General features: G+C 41.1%; 2 protein-coding genes across 2 annotated transcripts in view; one reads left to right on the forward strand and one right to left on the reverse strand.

Annotated features, from left to right (window-relative positions):
- Positions 1-2966, forward strand: part of jam3a (junctional adhesion molecule 3a) — a 32237-nt gene extending 29271 nt beyond the window's left edge. The window contains exon 9 of the mRNA XM_041242438.1: positions 207-2966. Within this exon, the coding sequence (XP_041098372.1) occupies positions 207-242 (36 nt within the window). The 3' untranslated portion in view covers positions 243-2966. The remainder of the gene's footprint in view (positions 1-206) is intronic.
- ncapd3 (non-SMC condensin II complex, subunit D3) lies at positions 2740-20087 on the reverse strand. The gene is made up of 35 exons (XM_041242437.1): positions 20004-20087; positions 19192-19346; positions 18425-18587; positions 17983-18164; positions 17365-17532; positions 17028-17089; positions 16107-16194; positions 15709-15842; positions 15405-15477; positions 14694-14819; positions 13791-14043; positions 13418-13474; positions 13142-13234; positions 12955-13028; positions 12156-12290; positions 11481-11701; positions 10896-11087; positions 10609-10706; positions 10228-10337; positions 9824-9931; positions 9598-9712; positions 9232-9339; positions 8440-8678; positions 7935-8014; positions 7432-7569; positions 7046-7179; positions 6513-6712; positions 6245-6355; positions 5723-5902; positions 5282-5463; positions 4717-4853; positions 4416-4493; positions 3715-3774; positions 3528-3588; positions 2740-3358 (listed from the first exon to the last, which is right to left on the reverse strand). The coding sequence occupies exons 1-35, from the start codon at positions 20053-20055 to the stop codon at positions 3259-3261; spliced, it is 4467 nt and encodes a 1488-aa protein (XP_041098371.1). The 5' UTR covers positions 20056-20087; the 3' UTR covers positions 2740-3258.
- Positions 20088-20551: the final 464 nt, after the last annotated feature.

A 20551-nucleotide genomic window follows, 5' to 3' on the forward strand; every position in this document is an offset into this window, starting at 1 on the left:
TTCAAGGTTAAAGTGAGGATCCATTTTAGCTAGATTATGGTGGGAGGTTGTCTTTGCTGTGTTAGAGGTGCATCTGAAATATCCCCATTCTGTATGTATAGAGCACATTGTTTTGTAAAATCCAATCTCATGTTGGTGTTTTGTGCAGCAGAGTATTTGCTCCAAATAACAGGGCCCAACATTGTTTCTGTGTTTTTGTTTTTTAGGGAGATTTCCGACACAAATCCTCTTTTGTTATTTGAAAACCCAGCGAACAGAAGACGAAGACAGGAGAAAAGTCAAAAGCAAAACACCTCCTCACTGAGCTCTTTGGCTTGTGTAATAGCGAAATGAGCGCTAGTGAAAAAGCATTTTTGAAGAAGTGTGTGCTACGAAAGTACATGAGTTTGCCAAAGGTTATGACAGCTATTATCACAAAAGAGAGGGAGGGAGGGGGTTTCCTATTTAACAGCTAACCTCAGCACTAAGCGCATGCTTTTCCTTAGCAGATTCTTCAGAGCTTTAGGTCTAAAGAAACCAATAGAAACTTTTGCTTTTGACCCTGTTTATTAACAACAGCGTGCTAACGAGTTAATTTAATTGTAGGTTAGGGTATGTACAGTACATTTTAATATACTGTATACCAAAGTCATTTTGTCAAATGCTCCATTAAAATATGATTGAAATAATAAGAGCCAGAAGCACAAGAATCGTGCTCGATTTCAAACAGAATTATTCTGCAATGTTTTCCTTTGTGTTGTAGCTCACTATAATAAAAAGTACTCCCACACGCGCCAACAAGAGTACTCTCCCAACCACTGCAGGTTGGCTTCTAGCATGTGCACAGGTTTGGAAGCTCAGTTTAAAAAGCGAATGTTAATATTGGAAACATCTGGCTAAATACCTATTGTTGTTATTTATATAATGTGTACCTTTTTTTTTTTTTTAATCAGCAAAGTTTCAGTTGAACTATTTTTGATGGAATATATTTTAAAATGCCTATAGACAAAAGTTTTACTTTTTATAATACTTGTATAATACTAACACTAAATCCAATTTTTTTTTTTTTTTTTTTTTTTGAAAGATATAGTTTAGTTCTGAAAGTAACTTTCACATTTATAACCACTCTGTATGCAAGTTTTATAATTTTTCAAAAGTTAAGTGTTAACCAATAGATGACAATGGTTGTACGTTGTTCAGTCCTACTACAGCATATCAAAGTACTGGATTTGTGAACACCCATATTACACAATATGAAAGTATTGGGTACTCCTGCTGTTTACATCTACAGTGGTAATAAGATGTATTTACAAGTTTCTTTATAGTGCTAGAGTGTATATGTGTTACCAGTTATGGGTGAATTTCATGTATGGTATAAATGTAAAGGACCACCCAAAAGTGTTGGTTAATGTATATTGTTAATGTACAGTCTTATGGGAGGTAAGGAAGAAATGTTCACGAGATCCCAGTTTGATTCAGGTGGACACAGTCTTCTTGGATCGTTGCAGTGTGTTCTTAATTTTAAGTGCCCTTCTGTGCCTGCTAACTGTGTAAATATTGAATATTCAATCCTTTTGATGGCTTTTTTTTTTTTTTAAGTTGGTATAGAAATGATAGCAATATTATTAAAATAAAAGCACTCCGAAAACAGAAGTGACCTAAAATAACGCACCCTGCTTATGTAAAACACAAACATCCAGGGAAGACAGGCATTGCAAATGTAAACATTTCAGTGTCAGAACTTCTGCATATAAATGACAGCATAGCTTGTCGGCATTGCTCATTCATTCATCGCATAATCCCTAAGGTATAGTTATCTTAAAAGGAAGTACTAGTATTTACCAATAAGCCATTTGATTATACAACTTGCACTATACTCATACCTCTCACGTGCCTTTCGTTGCAGGCAGCATTTTGTATTCTGTAACCTGAATCTGTGAAACCAGTTATACTATTTATCCTAGATAGTTAGACCAGCGCTAGTACACATTGTACTAATTGGAACAAGAAGAACATGAACAAGCTCGGTTTAGTCACTTGCATGGCAATACAATGTCCTGAAGAGCAGAATTGTGTGCCACTGAGCAATGCCACGAGTTATCAGATAGAACGGCTCCTTTAATACAAGGCTGGTTTGCATTCCCACAGCTGCTGGAAAACGTGACTGTGGAAAAATCAAACGCTGCATTGCGTGACTTTAAAATGAGCTAAAAACCCAACAATCATTTAAGAGAGAAGGATACGGAGAAAATACTTTTTTTTTTTAAAGGGTTAACATTTTTTTAAATGATTTACGGAGACCTACCTACCTGCTGCTTCCCCGCCCTGAAAAAAAAACAAAAAAACAAGGAGCCTGAGAGGTATACACAGTCTGAATTACACAGGGCACGATTCCAATAATATTCTCTCTTTAAAATTAAAAGATCAGCTGCATGACATAGGACTGTAATATATTTTGTTTTTACTGCCCACGAAAATGTACAACATGGCTCTGGACGTTTATTTTGTAAATAGCTGGTCTTTCCAGTAGATTTGAATATTATTTTTTAGATTGTGTAAATAAATAAAAAAAAATAGGATACTTTTTTTATTTTATGATACATTTAGTGCCTAAACTATTAACACATTTCTTAGGAAAAAACTTCCTGAATAAGGTTGCTGAAGCAGGAGATGTTTGCAGAATTCTCTGGTAATGTTTTTTTTATCCTTGATGTTAAAAGACCTTTTGAATTGATGCCTGAGAAATGCATTTAAAATAAGTTTTTTTTTTTTTGTTAGATTCATTTTTTTTTAATTACCCAAATGTTGTAACAATTTATGATGTCGCAAGACTTTGAGAACAAGATCGATGGTGTGGTTGGTCCCTCGGTTCTGTTTTTTCTTTTGAAGTTTTGAGTTCCACTTGCAAATCCTTGTACAAAACTAAAAGTGAATTCCAAAACTCTCTGTTTGTGATTTGAATAATAAAACTCACTTTTACAACTGTCCTGAACTTTCGTGTTTTATTATCCTCAAGGGGATGTGATATCCAGAGTATCTACAATATTAAGGAATGACAGAAGCGTCTGTTTTTTTGCACACTTCTTTGTATTAGAGTTATTAAACTATATTGTATAAAAAGGTAATTATATATAACAGCAGCTGGTGTATGACGGTTATAGTAAATTATAGCGTGATAAAAATAAAAAAATGGCATTTCAAAGCAAAAACTGTTAAAAACGTGCAAACACAGACTCCAAAAATGAACTGCACAAGACCATGCGGCAGTGGGCTGGTGTTCTAATTGGCTGGTTTCAATGCAGTTTTCCTTTGGTTTCCTCGTCTGGTCTGTCGCACGGAGACCGGGGACTCCACGTTCCACTGCCGGGGCGGAGGGGCTCTGAGAGAGAATGCACAGGTCAAAACACATGGCTTTTGATTTCTCTCTGGCGCACTCCCCCCGTGGGATTGTTATCTTCCCGTCCCTCCAGCATGCCCCACACCGCATAAGAAATGTGTTTTTCAGACACAAAACACATTTGAGTTGTCAAGTTACTGTAGGTACTTACAGCTTATCAGGCGACACCAGGCAAAGAACGTTTTGGTCTGTTTTTTCAGAATTCCTTTTCTCTGCATATAAACAGACAGAAAAACAACATGTTAAGTAAAATGCACTCAAAAGGTAAAAAAACCCACACATCTCAATTATTATTTTTATTTTAAAATGGAAAATCAATGTGAAAGAATAGGACTTACCGCTTCCAGACATGCTGATGTAACTGACTCCAGCGTTAAAAGTCACATTTTCAATGGTCTCTGCAATGATCACGGCAAAGTGTTAGCGGTTTAAATGCATAGCCACACTACTGATTATATCTCTCCTCTTAATTACAAACTTGAAATATTTACACAGACACTTCTGTAGGGATTACCCGATTACAGTAAGGTCCTTCATGGATTAGGGCCAGCACATCCCCAAGTACTACTACTTGTATTCCTATCCGTTCTTTCAGATAATAAATGCAGAACTCTTAATTGTTGCAAAAAAACATTTTAAAATCGTCTGGAGGCAGAGCTTTTTGCTGTTCTGCTCCTCGTTTCTGGAACTCTAGTCCGGTTCACATTTATGTAGGTTGACGCATTCTTTGAAGTCTATTTTTTAATGTGCTTTTATATAACTGCTTGTAGGTTGGAGTGCATTGTACATACAAGCTCTTGTTTTATTTGTAACTTTCTACAGCGCTCTGGGATGCCCTCTCGTGAAGGGCGCTATATAAAAACACATTTGTATTGTATTGATATACTTAGGCTGTTATCGTGAGTACTGCACATGCTCATGCACCTTCCTATCCATGACCAGGTACAATAAAAAAAGACTGCTTGTTTCCATTAGACAGGTGCATAGACTTACAGTTCTTTCCAAATAAACACATGGAACAGATACCAGCATTACTTACTGTCTGGAGTACTGATGGCTCTTTCAACCATTGATGAATTGGAACTGGATAAACGGAGATCTCTGCCTCTTAAAGATCCTGGGAGGGGGAAATGAATAAACAAACAAGCAGCTGCAATCTCCAGCAAAAATCTTAGACTATGCGCTGCTTGTATAAATGGAGAAAAATTCCTGTTATAGTGCGTCTTAACGATATTGGGGTCACGTGATCTGAATTGTGGCTAATCCTTCGCAAGATGCAAGAAAAACAGCAATTCTTCTGGCACTGAAAATGATCCCAGGTATTGCCCTCGTCAGTGTACCTGGCTTGCTCGTGGGGCTGTTCTCTCTAGAGGGGGCAGGAGTTACAGCGCTGACACACCTGCTGCGCTGGTTCCTTAGGGTTTCAGCTACTTTCTTGGCGGAGTTCAGTATGGCGGCTGTACTCAGAGACATTTGCCTGTGAATAAAAAAAAAAACGCCTTCATTGTTAACCTGCGCATACAAGATAAAAAACAAGGTTTAATTTGTAACCTCCTGTTTACCACAATACTACATCAGGTACATGTAACAGACAGTGTTGCGTAACACACTGCTGTTACAGATTCTGTCCCGTCAGTGAGATGAGGTTCAAAGCTCATTGTGGTTAAGACGCTTGCGGTGCGCAGGGTCGCCAGTTCGCGCCCAGCCTCCGCCCTCTTACACATACTTCCATTAATCTGCTTCTCCTTCACCCGACCAGTCTGTGCATGCAATACTTTGCATCACACTGGAAAGGTAACCAGCATTTCTGTGCAGCAGGAGATCTGCATTTAAAAGAATAAAAGAGTACTTTGCGTAGCCTGTGCGATTATGAGTAGTCTGTGAACCTCTCTGTAACTTGCTCACCTTGCCCTAGGCACCACTGGTCTGGGTGAGGTGAAAACAGCTGCAGAGGGGGTCTGAGGCTGCAGGGGTGTGCCTGCTGAACCAGCAGCAGCTCCCTGAGGTGAAGCAGCCGCCCCTGGAGTCTGCGCTCGAACACCACCGGAGACTGACACTGCAGCAGCTGGAGATCCGTGAGGAGATGGCTTCAAAACAAGACAGAGGATTCAGTAACATTGCAGTATTCTTTGTTACACCCTGAACAAGCCTCAGAAGACCTACCCTATTGCACAAGTTATACGTTACAGTCGGGTTTTATGGAACCAAGTCAAGTAGACAAATTTTTGGCTAGTGTCTTCAGTGTACAGTACAGTTTTTTTTTGTAATAATTTTATGTTTCAATTTATGGATGAAATGTACAGTAAAAAGCTATGTTATGGTTTCATTCATTCGTGGTAGACCTACCCTTGGTGTTCCAGGTGCGGCTGCCATGTCAGGCTGTATTGCTGAGCTCATGTCCTCAGCTTCTCTCTCTTTCTCCAGCTGCTCTTCATATTTCTTCATGTCGTACTCCAGCTCGGCTGCCAACTGCTTGTCCACAGCGAAGAAATCGCTAATCTCGTTTCGGTAATCTTGCATCATTTCCTAGAGCAGCAAAACAAACAAACAAACGCACATCAACAGTTTAGAAGGTTTGAAAGGAGAGCCATGACATCTGAATTCTCAAAGAGAGTTGCATGGACTGCAGTGTTGCACAGCAGACATTTGTAAAACCGTGAACTGTAACAACATTAACATTCAAATAAATCTGCTTTGCCTCTACTAAACGTGGTACAATATTATCCTGCTTAGTCAAGTTTGCAGTACTGCACAGGCCCACTGCATGGGAATAATGCCGCATTTTACATTTTTGAAACTTGTCCACTCTCATCTGAGATTGCAAACACAAAACAGGATGTTTAATATTACCAGTCAGTGATTTCTTACCCGCAGGTAGCTCATAAGTTCCCTCAGGGCTGGAATACGCATTTGTTCCAGCATACTTTTCAGCGAAGTGATAATAGGGATGACATTCTCAATGAAATTCTTCTTTTGGACCTGCGATTACAACACAAACAAGAAAAAAAAGCAGGTAAGTTCAAGCCTGAGCCCAATAAGAGGCAGTGTTCATTTAAAATGCCCCTTCTGCAACCTTTAACCCCTCTACCGTCATGCAATAATAAAACAAAACCGTGATGCTGTTCCAGACCCCGACCTGTGAAATGAGTTTCTTCTGTGCCACTTGCATGACTGCGGTGGCCATGGCGATCTCGTCATCTTCCGGCTGCACCTCCTCGCCAGGCTTGCTTCTCATGGTTGACAGTTTGATCTCCCTCGAGCGCAGGACCTCAAACGTGTCCGACAACAGATCACTGGCTTCCTTATCCAGAGGGACGAGGCCGTCTACAAAACTAGCTGGAGAAAATGGTAGGAAAACAAAACAGACTGCTAGACTTCACCGATGCCAGATGCATAGCTTGCTACAACTTTCTCCATATAGCATGTCAGCCCTGAATTTTCGAGTAGCAAACCAGTCCCCCAATGTTATGAAGGTATTTACTCATCTTCAAACTGATTCAGCGAGTTGTTAAGTCCAGCGAGTTACAAGTCACAAGCTTTCATAGAAACAAACATGCAAACCCACTGAAAACAATGGGTGCCCTGCAAGCCAGCACGTACCCATGTGCTCTTAGCAAAGGATTCACATGAGGTTTGAAGCTTACTGTGCACAAGCATGAACGCACATACCAAGCACATTCTGGCTGATCTTTGTGGTGATGTTGAATCTCTGCTCGTCTGTGAAATGGTCAAGCAGGAACTTATAGATCTTCATCCGCTTCTCTTTGTTTTTAGATCCTTTCAAGGAAAACAGATTCTTCTCTCTGTTGGGAAGTTTAATATTAAATATTGACACTTAAAGGCAATCATTTTCCTTTCACATATCCTGCACTGAGTAATTTTCTGAAAATACAACCCCGATTATAAACAAACAGTCTCATACAGAAATAACTCAACAACTATAGGACGAACAGACTCAGAACTGGGACCAATGAACTGGTCTGTTATGTTCAGTACGTTTTTACAGGTCTGCAAGGCTGAAAAAGTTGCATCACTGGCGAGAAACGCAGACTTACCGCTCGGTCTGTGGAAATTTGTTATACTTCTCATGTTTTTCGTAGCCATTGAAATGGAAAATGCACTCGATGAAATGCTGCGAGAACATAACAGGGTTCCTCTTCAGTAACAGATGAACTAAACAGAACTCGCTCAACCTACAACACAACACAAAACACACACTCACAGCGTGCAGCAGAAAAAGGTCTTGTTCAGCACACAAGTACACCAATATTAGTGACACGCATTTAATATCAATATTCATTTCAATACAGCATTGTCGATTTCGTTGTGTGTATATGTGGGCACACTTGTGTGTATTTTTAGTTGCTAACCTTCAGGTAAAATAGTAGGGTTAAAACAGGCAGTAATTTTGATGTGTAGTGTTGTACTAATGTGGAAGTAGAAACATTAGCCATCATAACCTTGTCACATTTTCCATCAACCACATCTACAAGAGCAGCTCTCTAGAGATGTGTGCAGCATAATGACTCGCTTTTACAAAGGGGCTAGATACAAATACCTGGCAATGCTGGGGTCTGGGTCAACAAGCACGCTGACAAATCTGAAGAACAGGGACTCCTTCCACTTCACAAACTCCTCCTGGAAAAGAAAAGGAAATAAGAAAAGATAAGCACACATCAAATGCTATTTACCAGCAAATCCCTCCCAAAATAAAGAAAGAAATACACATCTGAACATGCAATCTGCCACTCCATGCAATCCCTCAGTTTGTATTCAAGGTTACCTGAAAGAAATGCAGCAAGGAACATAGTTTTAATTCGATTGTTAATCTCATCAGCGCTGTCTGTGCATAACCCTTCTCAGAGAAGAACCTGTATCCTTTCTGTTTCATCCCAGCAAGGAGCTGCACACTCCACTTCTCACAGAATATAAACAATAAATGACAACTTGCACAAACCAAAAGCTACACTAGTCTAGTTTGCATTCAAGCAAAGTGCAAGCCAGCTATTGACCGGGCAGGAACTCGGACAGCGCTATGAAGCGTGAGAGGTGGACTCAGGCACCTGGAGCAGGTTGGTCAGCATGATGAGGGTCTGCTTGCGGATGGAGGGCTCCCTGTCCTTCAAGCTCATGGCAATGTTGGGGATGTATCTGTCCACCATGGTGGTGTAGCGCACACACAGATCACACATCACAATGATCACGTTGTTGCGAATGGAAACGTCCTCGCACAACTCCAGCTCCTGGGCCAGAGCCGGGATGCACTTTTTAGCCAGGTCCTCGTTCTGCAAACACAGCTTTCCTAGAATCGACAGTACAGTAGGTGCGTTTCAAGATTTTAAACATACGTTCGGCAAGGGAAAGTGCACTTGAAAACAAACAGTGGAGGTACTTTTAGGCTATTGATGCCAATGTAGCTAAACTTATGTATTAAAAACACATTTTCCCTTGACAAACTTATGTTAAACATACCAAAAAGTTGGGAAGTTGGCTCTTTTGAGGAAAAATACACACACACATAATATATATATATATATATATATATATATATATATATATATATATATATATATATATATATATATATATATATATATATATATATATAGACACACACACACACACACACACACACACATACACTTCAATTGTAATTAAAAGTTCATCAGTTGTCAGAAATATCTTTGAAAATAGATGCCAGCCTTACTGCATCAGGTGTACAGTGCAAAGATAATTTATTTAAATATTCAATATTTATTCAAAAGTATTCAGTGATGTAAAAAAAGCAGTACAAAAGTAACAACACACTGTTGGAGGAACGTTTCTCATCGGCTGCGGTCTCAGCCGTACCTTACCTAGGGTGATGAAAGCATGAGCTCTGACCACAGTGGGCATGGCTGAGGCCTTGAACTGAGAAAGGGGTTGTGAGGCTAGGAGATCCTCACTGTCTCCGTCTCCAGCAGCTAAACAAAATAAACCACAAGTTGAGTCAGTTGCATGAATTCTAAAAGGTTACAATCAGGGGCATCCAATCTTTAACAGGTAAAACTAGATAATGAACTACTTCAGGGTCAGGATGGAGTTTTAAATGAAACAATTTACAACAGGGTTGGAACAAAGGACTGGAGATGCCAACTCTGGTCACCTATGGGTAACATGCAATCCGTAGCAGACCATGCTCTCTGAATGAAAGGGAACCACGTCTCACATGGTTTACTCACATGGTTCCAGGTTAACATTAGAAGCCAGGATAGACTGGATCAGGAGGAAGATTCGTTTCTCCACTTTGGAAGGACACAGGAGGGCAGCCTCTCCAAGAGTGAAAATATACTTTACCTAGCAAAGAGATTCAAACCGAAAACTGTCACAAAACCTTTGCTGAAACAAAAAAAGTACCGTACCTGCACTGCATCCCTGCCCCCAGAGCAGTTATAACAATGTACTCACCACCAGGTCTTCATCTAGACAAGCAGTTCCATCCTTGTTCAGGACAATGTTAGAGAGATAGGAGTCACACAGAGAGACCAGCTGTCCACAGTGCCAATTCAAGAAGCTCTGCACAGAGAGATACACTCTTACAGCAGTCTTGTGCACACCATGCTTGGGAAATGAACCCAAACTTCAACGTCATATTGTTCAGTAAAACACTGATTTCCTTCCTCCCAAGGAGGCTACTTCAGGTATATCCCAGAATGGTACGTTTCGAGATGGACCTCTCCTAATACACAGAGGCCTCAAGTCTTGTGCCTTTCCAACAGTAATAATAATAATAATGCACTCAATTTTGACAGAATGGCCCTTCTCCACTGCACACACATTCTGCAGCAGCGTACTGATGGAGGGATGCCTACCAGTGTCTCCTCCAGACTCTCGCTCTGGCCCAGTTTACGCAGAGCAGCAACAGCAGCGCTCACCACGACCAGGGGGGAATGGAAGGCCTTAAGCCACTTCATGATGTCATCTGACGGAACACAACAACAAAGGAATTCCACATGACAGGATGTGCTTGGGCAGCCACATTCACAGATGAGTGTACAATGAGAAACTCTAGCGTTTCAACACATATTTATTTACTAACACGACGCTCCCCATTTCATTAAGCAAAGGCGCAAAATAACACGCTAAGATCGTTTGTTCAACGCAGAAAACAAAAAGAACGCCGAAGACGCTCGAGCAAGGTGTTCTAAAAAGGTCAAACTGTTTGGTTGTTTTTGCATTTCTTTGATACATACCAACCAGCCGTCTCTTAGTGTCCTCACTGAGGTGCTTTGCCACGTGTCCGATCACACACAGCACATGGCATGTTGTGCTGGTGCTGGTGTTTTGTTCCCTGTAACAAGAATTTCAACATGTCAGTGAAACAACCAATTAAAAAAAACCCTGAAATCCCACCCCAAAATGAGTTAATTCCTGTGCCATATAAGTATCCCTGTAAAGAGGATAAAAGGGGCTTCAAAACAGCTTGATTGTGTTTATTTTGTCCTAAGGTTTTTTGAAACAGGAAGAGGAGCGTTCTGACCTGCTGATGTTGTCCCAGGCCTCGATGATCTTGCTATAATTGAGTTTGGGGGACGATCCTGCCACCTTAGCCAGCAGCATCCAGGCTGCAGCGGAGTGCTCCGTCTCGGTGTGCGAGATCAGGTTGTTGATAAAAGAGGAAGAGAATTTATCTTGTTTAGACCAGATGTGGAAGGCTTTGGTTAGGTAACGACTGGGGAAAGAAGAGAGAGGGATCAAGAATTAAAAAAATAATAATACTTGTTACCTACCGTCAAAGTGCGGTGCAAAAGGAGAGGACACAAGACAGTGTGACTACTTCACACAGGAAATAAGCTGACTTTTCAACATGCAACATCCACATTGGCCACTAGATGTCCAGTACTCCACATTTGCTCTTTATCCTTGGCATATAAAATGAGGTTCTTAACCGACTCAAACTCAAATTATGAAAATAGGTCTACCCTAGAGGGCGTGTCAAACAAATAAAAAGACATTTCAAAACAATAGTAGGCTGTTACACTAAGTAGAGAGAATTCTTTAAGAAGTGTTTAAGACTTAGTGTTACTCCACCACCCACAACTAGCACTGCTCACAAGACACTAACCAGAGCTCTTGGCTCTCGCCCCCTAGGTGCTCCAGAAGGTCCCAGGCCAGTTTCTGGTGGCTGTCGTCATTGCTGTACTTGTCATAGCATTTGATGTGGTGAAGGATCGCCTGATCCAAACAGTCCAGTGCCTTCTCCTGAAGAGAGTTTTCAGCGTCGAGGACAACAGGAACCACTCCGGTCAGCCATGCCTTCTGCACCAGTCTGTTACCCGGCTGAGCCTGACAGCGCAAACCCAGGCATTACACAGAGAAGAAATCATACTAATCGCTGCTTGGGTGGAAACATAACTGGCTCTTTTTAGAACATACTTTCTTTTTTAATAATAGATCTTATGTTTAAAATAAAGCTTCAGTTTCTCCTTTTATTTCTAAATAACAGTAAGGTCTCGTTGCAAACAGCAGCAGCAGTACTGGGTTACAACACAGTTTAAATGTTACAACCCGATGGTTGCTAGGGGCAGGACATGCAGCAGATCTTGTACAGCTTGAGGGTTATGACATTGACAAACAGAGGATACTGTCATTTTGCAATAATGAGGTAGTTCACGAATCTGGTGGAAACCAGAAAGGATGCATCCCACAGCACACATGGATCAAACTGCTATGCAATGAGAGTTTAACCCCGAGCACACCCAGGCTGTTTAGCAGGGCTGTTGGTGTGCATGCAGCTCACCGTAAGCAGCTCCGTGAGGGATTGCACAGCCTGTTTCCTGACCGAGACGGCAGGGTCTCTGCAGCGATCCTGGACAGTGGAGAGGTCCTCCGGAGTGCAGGGGATCACACTGTATTTCAGGAGACTCGAGAACACCTGCAGACCAAAAATACTTTAGACTTCACAGAAAAAAAAAAAAGTCTGGACTAGCAAGTTTTCGCTGATAATTAAATCTAGAAATTTTATTTATAAAATTAGCAGAGGCGGATTACAGAAGAACGTGTTTCAGTTCATCAGTGTTTTTTTTCCCAATAAAATCAGTTTTGCCCCCCCAAATAAAAAAAAATAGCTGAAGACGTAGGACTCATTTAATGATCTCAACGGCGGTGCGATTTAGTAAGATCTATAAAATAAGGCCCTTTGGGGTCCCAGTGGCTCCAGTAAAACCGACATTTAAATTGTGCATTTCAAATTGGACAGATACATTTTTTTTATAAATAATTATTCCTTTTGGTTTACTTAGGTTTTCATCCAAAAACAAATGACGACTCACAGGCACTATTAAAGATGTGGGTTTTGCATGTTAACAGATCTACATGCTGTTGTGTTCAGATCATTAAGCGGGTCCACTGTGTTCCATGGTAAACAATTAGGAACATCTACATTTACAAGTGCAAGTAGCTTGGTGTTGAAAACACCCACACAGACTGGTCTCTGTATAGGAGAAGAGCTGGCATGAATCTGACTAATTGCTGCACTTCAGAATACATTTCCCTGAAAGAACAGCCCTTACATAACAACAAAACAAAATAGGGGTTACCTGCACAGCTGATTTTCTCACGCTGGTCTTTTCATCACCTGCCCGCAGTCGAAGCATTGCAATAATCTCCCTTGCTGCAATTAAAAGAGATACATGCATCACAAAGGACACTTGAACCACAACACTAACCTATCAATGCATGAACACCTCAGTGCGGAAAATGAAAAAAAAAGTTATGAAGACTTGCCCTCAGAAACCGTGGCATCCGCTCTCTTTGTGACCTCGATTGTTTTAAAGCCCCCCAGTGTTTTCTGCTGATTATGCGTTGCAGACGCACTAGCTGGATTTTGAGTAAGAAAAAACAAAACATATATTGACACAAAACAATAAATGACAAACCGTACTGTTAATTGGCAAACAACTGGTCATAAATATAACAGACGTGTATGGATGACAGAGTACCCATACAGTATTTATTTCTAAATGGTTGGAGAATTAAAAGAAAGGAAGCCGTGCATTTTACCTTCTGAGTTGTCTGGTGATGTTGCGAGGCCCTCTTCGTCTACTGTTCGTCCTGAAGCTGAAGAAATTGTTTGAGAGCACATTTATTCATTTTATCAAAGCATACAAAAAATAAGCTGTACACAAATAAGAATTCTAAAAAAAAAAGACATAAAATGAACACTAAAAACAGAATCACTGTAAATCTCTATTATTTAAAACCAAACTACTGCATGCATGCATTATATATACATACATGTGTATACATACATTGATACATTGATATATATATCAATATAATAACCTAAAATTCATGGAGTGCAGTTTATGTCTGTATCATCGCTCTGATGTGGGATTTCAGGCTGAACGAACTCCCATCCGCACACAGTACTTACTCCCTTGCAGCAGCTCCTGAATGGCCCCGACAGCGGTGGCAGTCTGGAGCTCGAGGCACTGAGCGAGGGAGGACAGGGCTCTGCTGCGCACAGTGGGAGCCTTGTCAGAGCAGCGTCCCAACACCATGACCTGGATCAGGAACCTGTGCTGCAGGAACTGCACCTGCTCTGGGGGCACGGCCTCGTCCGCCTGGCGCTCAGGCTGCTCCAGCAGAGCCATTGCCACGTCCAGAGCAAACACACGGTACGGGATCTGAGCAAGACGACACAGGCAGCAGGGTCGCTACATTCTTTAGGGTTAAACCCCTTTAAAAACAACACTGTGCAACCAATCCAAAAAGACATTGTAAGCCTCCATTAGAGTGCTGCTGGTTTCTATGAGGTGCTAAAGCAAGAATGTGGATGAGAGTGTGTGCAATAGTCACATTATGAGCACTATATATGAAATGCATAGTAACGCACCATCCTAAGTTTACTGCTTAGAAAACGATTCAATATTTAAAATCTAAACTGCTAACCATACCTCAAAGCAAGCTGCAATTAATAACAGAATAAAAAAGCTAATAGAAAAATCCTAGCGCATTGCAGCTAAAGTAATATGACCCTCCTGGTTATTTAGCCGGTACTCAAATCAGAAGCTCCTATTTCAGATGCGATTGTGAAAGTTGTGTACCTTATATCTTGGTGCAGAGATCCCAGGCTGTAAGCAAAGCATTGTCCAGTAGATCCCGCCCCCCGCGCACCACAAAAAGCATTGTCCAGTAGATCCCCCCCCCCTTTCTGGGATGTATATTCTCATAGTGTTTAACTGAGCAGCTGAACAATATGAACTGCTATTGAAACTCGACTCTTATGCTGCCGGATATGCAATAGAATAAGGCAATGCAGTTGTGCGAGGGTCACCTTGGTGTGGCGGGAGTAGTTGTACAGCCACTTTATGAAGGCAGCGTATTCTACACAAGGCAGCTTGGACAGCAACTTCACCAGGGCCTGGGCTCCATATGTGCGGTAATCTGCTTTGTCCGTTACCTGCAATTACAGCAACACATGTAGGGCAGGCTTACAAGGCAACAAACTGTCTAAAAGAACGTGGCTGGCTGACTGCTACTGCATTCTCATTACGCTCTGCTTCCTGCATGTTATATTCTGTATTGCAGATTTACTTATTTATTTTCACATGGTACTGGATATTGCTCTGTACGTATCTCGCATGCCCCGGGCCATTAGTCAACTGGGGCACTGCAATGCACTGTACAAACTTCCTTCTGAAAACACCTCAGTTTTGTGTTTGTGTACTTCATTGCAGTTTTTTTAAAACACAGTTTTGTAGCACATAGGGGCTAGAGGTTAATAATTAGCAAGACTGTTAGAAAGTAAAGGGGGGTTAATAATTAGCAAGACTGTTAGAAAGTAAAGGGGGTTTGCAAGCTACGCTACAACACTAGATTAGCATTCCTTGACTGATTCAGACAAAAGTAACTTTAAGTAGTAAGATTTAAGTAACACCGAGGCAGAGCTACCGGTAGTGACAAACCAATGCTGCAACACAAATTGGCTTCAGCTATTTCCAGGGTAATGCACTAAATACAATGGATATTCTGTGTATTACTGTACCTTTGCGCAGATGTGTTGAAGCAGAATGCGAAACACAGGCAGTACTGTTTCTTTCAGCTCATCCACTATATGACTAAGTAAAAAAACACAAATACAAAAGTTATTTCCTACGATGTACATATCTGTCCGGTGCAGAAACAGTGCACAATATGTTGTTATTAGGTGTCCTAGCAGAATCACTATCTACACTCCCCTATAAAACTTCAGTCTGATGAAGGATGGTTTGACCAGAAACAGTTTAGAAGTTGGGTTCGTCAAGCCCTGTGCTTTTTACTTGACGGTGCAGACGTGGTGCGTTTCTTACCTCACAAATCTGACGGCCTGCTCTCTAGCGCTGACCACATGCTGAGTGGCAGCCAGCAGAACAGGATTCGAACCTTCCCCCGCGCTCATCATTAGAATGACGTACAAAATCCGGTGGAACACTCGACGAACTGTCTGAAAAGATTTATATTTTCAGTTTAAGTTTTCATGATGGTGCACTGCATCTCTTTACAGTACTTCTAATCACATTACAATCGTTTTCATAACAAATGTTTGTAAACATGCTGCAGAAGTGCCATGCTAATTATTTATGTATATATTTTTTCATGCCTCTAAATGGTGAAACATGAAGGGGAATAAGACTTCACAATCCGTGGAAATCAGATGCCAACTAAAACGCTCAACAGCCGAAAGGTTACTGCCCACTTCATTTTATACCTGATCTCCTTCCCCGTGCATTGGAGAGCACAGCAGCCGGAGTCCGTGATAGGCCAGTTCAGGGAGGGTCTTCATTCTGGTAACATCCCTGCAAGAAATCAGACTCAGTATACTAGTAATAATACTCCATAACAACTGGAGTTACCTGCATAGTATCAAAATAATAGCTCACTTCTAAGACGGAAATGCATTTAGATTAGAACACTGCATCACTTTGTATGCCAGGTGTGTATACAATACTTCCCAATGAAAGAGAAGCTAGATATAAAACTACATCTCTATGAAGATCACATTTAGACAATGGAATGGTCTGTTGAATATTCGTTATAATATAAACAGGTTCGACTGTGTGCCTTACTGTTTTAAATAGAGAATACTGGTAGTGTGTGATATGATCATTTCATGCTCACCCGAGGGGTGGGAAGCTACATAACCACTGATGGTGAAGCATGGGGGTTTATCTAAGCATCTACATTATCTGAACTCTCATTTATCATATACTACCCCATGCAGTATTTTTGGCTGAGAAGTGATCGAGAGAAGACACCAATTACGTGAGGTACGGTTAGAATTCCTTTCAGTCTGACAGCATGCGCTGGGGTCGCGCTCTGTTGCTGGTGTCAATGAGCGCGTTTTTCCAGTAATAACCAGCTGGTTATTACGGAATATATCAACTGGATAAGCCCATTGAAAAAACTGCTCACCAGTTATCATATAGTTCATGTTCCGTTTTAAATTTATTTGTAGTACTTTAAAAACCTTTTTTATGCCACGCTGAATGCTCCAATACAATAAAATGTTGACTTGTGTGACCTTTAAAAAAGACATTACAAATCAAACACATACACAGTGGTTTCTCTAGAGGGATCGGCCAGCATAGAAGAATAACAAATCTACAGATGGACCAACAGGAAAACTTACGGCGTGCCAGTGAAATCTAGAAGTCCGATGACAGGCTCAAAGTTCGTAAGCTCAATCAAGATCTAAAAATAAAAATAACGATAGTGTCCAACAAGTTTATTTTAAACCTCTTACAATTGCTGAATAGCAATATCAACTTTTACAGCTGCAAGACATGTCATTGCTGTACAGTAGATGCTTCAGTCAATATGGGTGTCATTTCTTGATTTTGTAGAACTAACAGCCAGTGAAGCATAAGGGGTTATTTGCTGGAAATCTGGCTGGAAAGTTTTGTAATTGAACATTTTCTTGGTGACGTTTTAGAGATGGTCGGCATCTGATCGGCTGTGTTGTTTACCTGCAGGCAGTGCTGGACACTCTGGGGCTTATCCTTGAGAGGGAATCTAGGCAGGAGCCTAATGAGGTTTTTGAGCAGGGAGAAGATACCCTCTCGAACCTGGAGCAAATCCTGTCCAGAAAAATATACCGTCTCCTCCTGGTCGTCGTCGTCAAACTCCTCATCAATCTACACGGGGGAGGAGGAGAGAAGAAGACTGAAACAGACAGTAGTTTATTTCTGCATTAACTGCATTTTCTTTACTATTTTCCCCTGATGCTTATGCAACAAACAACGGTCACATGTGAAGTGTTCTACACAGCAGTGACCTGCAGGTCTTGGGTTTGTGTGCTGAAGAGAGCTGCTCGGATCTGATTATGTGTTTTGTTTCCTCTTTATTCATGGTGTTTTATGCCGTTTGCCGTGGTGTTGTGAGCCTCTTGCCGAGTCGTCTTTGTAAATGCGAATGTGTTCTCAATATTGACTTATCTGGATCAATAAAGGTTTTGACTGATTGATTTGCAAACACCACAAACAAGCAAGTTTTGAACCCATATAGAATAACAATTATAATAGACAGCATTGTAAAAACAAGCACAGACAAGGGCAATTAAAGGGAAAAATGCAGCACTAAGTGACCTCCGACTCGTCCCTTCTGATCGGTCTGGCCCTCTTCCTGCCTTTAGGTTCACTCTGGGAGCTCTTGACCACATCCTTCTTGCGTTTCCTTGCGGATTCGGACTCCTGTGGCCAGCTCTTCTTCAGGGTGTCCAGGCACTTGTCAAACAGCACCGGGTGAAAAATCCTGTTGGCTACACTACCTGCACCATGAAACGAAACAAAAACGACGGTAATAAATAAAAGACGACATTTGCACATAGAAAAAAATCGATATGTAAATGCACATTGGAATTTCTCAAGTTTTAAAAACTGGAAAGCATATGCTGGTGCAGTGAGAGGAACCTCCATGTAGTTTTAGGATTAATATTTAAACAGTCTATTTCACAGTAAGTGCAAATAATACTACTAAAATACAATAGAAAATAGTGCAAGGGCAGTGCAAAAGTGTACAGGTTCTTGCCTGGGATTTCAAGAAGAAGGAAATAGAGTCCAGCGGCATGCAGGGCGGATTCCCGCTGCGGGACACTGGCCTTCTTGTTCTGGACCAGCTGTACAAAGTGATATAACAGAGCTACCAGGGCACCGGGGGAAACATTGCACTCTGAAAACCAGCTCCAGACACTCTGCAGACAAAACACAACACAACGGTTTGCTGCCAATCGCTCGGAAAGGTGCCTTTCCTTGTTCAGTGCCGTTTTACCCAGGCCATTTTAAGAACAAATCAGCGCATCGGGTCCAGGTCCAGCTCTATCCGGTGTGGCTTCATTTTACTGCCTGAGTAAAGCGCTCGCCCTTCACCTTTGAAAGTTCAGTGGGGTTTTGTTGTGCTGTTAGGGGTTGTCAGCAACAAGGAAAACAAGGTTTTGTAACACTGAACAGGTGGACCTAGACAGAGAGCGGTAGCATCCTACATTTTCTATAACCTACCCATATATAAAGATGACTGCCCTCCCACAGTATGAGAGGTCTTTAATTATAAGCATATTTGACTACTCTGCATACAGCTCAACAAAAGAGGGCAGCATGAACACTCTTAATTTCCTCTGACATAACTGTCTGAAATAAGTTGGCAGGGTAGTGTCTCTGTAATGTGCCAAAATATTACTAGTTTAATCAAACTGCTGCAACTGTGCTATGCCGATTACAACGTGTCGTCTCCACCCCCTCACACCCCCCTGAATATTGCCTCTGGGAAATAAGATGGGTGGGGGGCATCACCAGTCTTACTTCAGTATTTCCCTGACCGTCTGTTGCAAACGGAAGCAGGCATTTGTACACCTTCTTAAACGCCTCCAGTCCGTGTTCAGTTATCTCTCCCTCGATGCTGTAATCCAGCGGCTCTGTCTCAGTGAAGTCCAGCTCCCAGACGGTGTGCACCCACACTGCAAGAGAAATCGGGGCAGGGAAACCAAACGAACGTATGACGCAGTGGGGTTGCCAAGAGAACAAAACAACTCAGCCTCTAAATCCTAAATTTAGAACCCGGTCCGACTCTTATAACGGGCCCGTTCTGATGTCATATTTTACAAATAAATAAAAAAATAAAAAATAAAACGAACCCATTGAAATAATGAATATACATATGCATTTACAATTTAGTGTACATGTGTAAAAACGCATCTGCAAAATAAATAAATAACAATACCGAATGGGAGATATTTGGTGAACAAGCACAACAATTTGCTGGCAGGTAATAATTTTATAATACGACATACAATTACAAGAGTGACAACACCGACCTCATTTCTAACCTCTCCCTTGACTGGTTTAAAAGAAAACAGTCCTGAAAATGTGTCCTGGTTGCAGCAACAACAAACACTGTTAACACTGATGCTACTTAGCAAGACTGCAGCAGTTCTAGTATTTAAACTCAATGTTATTACAGAGTTACAATGCAAAATAACGTGGGTAATTCAAAACTTGCCCGAAGAGTTTACCGGCAGTCTAGTGCAATCTTGATTTTAAAATTTTATTTCAGTATTACACAGGCACGCTGTTTTCTAACGCTAAGCACTGGCGTCAAATCAGCGCAGACTCACCATTGGGAATACTCTTTATTTTCAGCAATTCAAAAGTTTCCAGTAAATCCATTCTTACTGATTTTCTGTCAACATTGAAATTACCGCGCCAAAAAACAAAAAGCCTGACGCAGGCGCAGGAGTATAACCGACTTCTTCCTAAATGCATCCCTTGACACTAAAACTGCTCGTTTTTATTTCATGCTGCTGTCGCTCAGTTTAAAAGCTTTGGTGCGTATATTACGTTTAAAAGTTTTGCATGTATTTTCTTTTTTTAATCTTTATCTAAAAGGGGTTATGAAACTACGCCATTTTGGCTACAGGGGAACAGTTTTTTGATAATAAACTTCATAGCTTGTTGAGCCAACATGGCGGGTATAGGGGGTCAGTTTCTTAAGTTTAGCAAACAAACAGGAAGTGATCCGGAGTCGCTAAACGACCTGGGTTTAAATTGTATATGTTAATCATATACCTTTTTTTTTTGTTTGTTTTTTTTAATTCAGAATAATTTTGCTGGTTTTACCGGGAAAGACGATATCAGTAACTCTAGGGCAAAATGTGATTAGATT

The sequence above is a fragment of the Polyodon spathula genome, unplaced genomic scaffold (assembly GCF_017654505.1).
Source record: "Polyodon spathula isolate WHYD16114869_AA unplaced genomic scaffold, ASM1765450v1 scaffolds_1290, whole genome shotgun sequence".
Lineage (NCBI taxonomy): Eukaryota > Metazoa > Chordata > Actinopteri > Acipenseriformes > Polyodontidae > Polyodon > Polyodon spathula.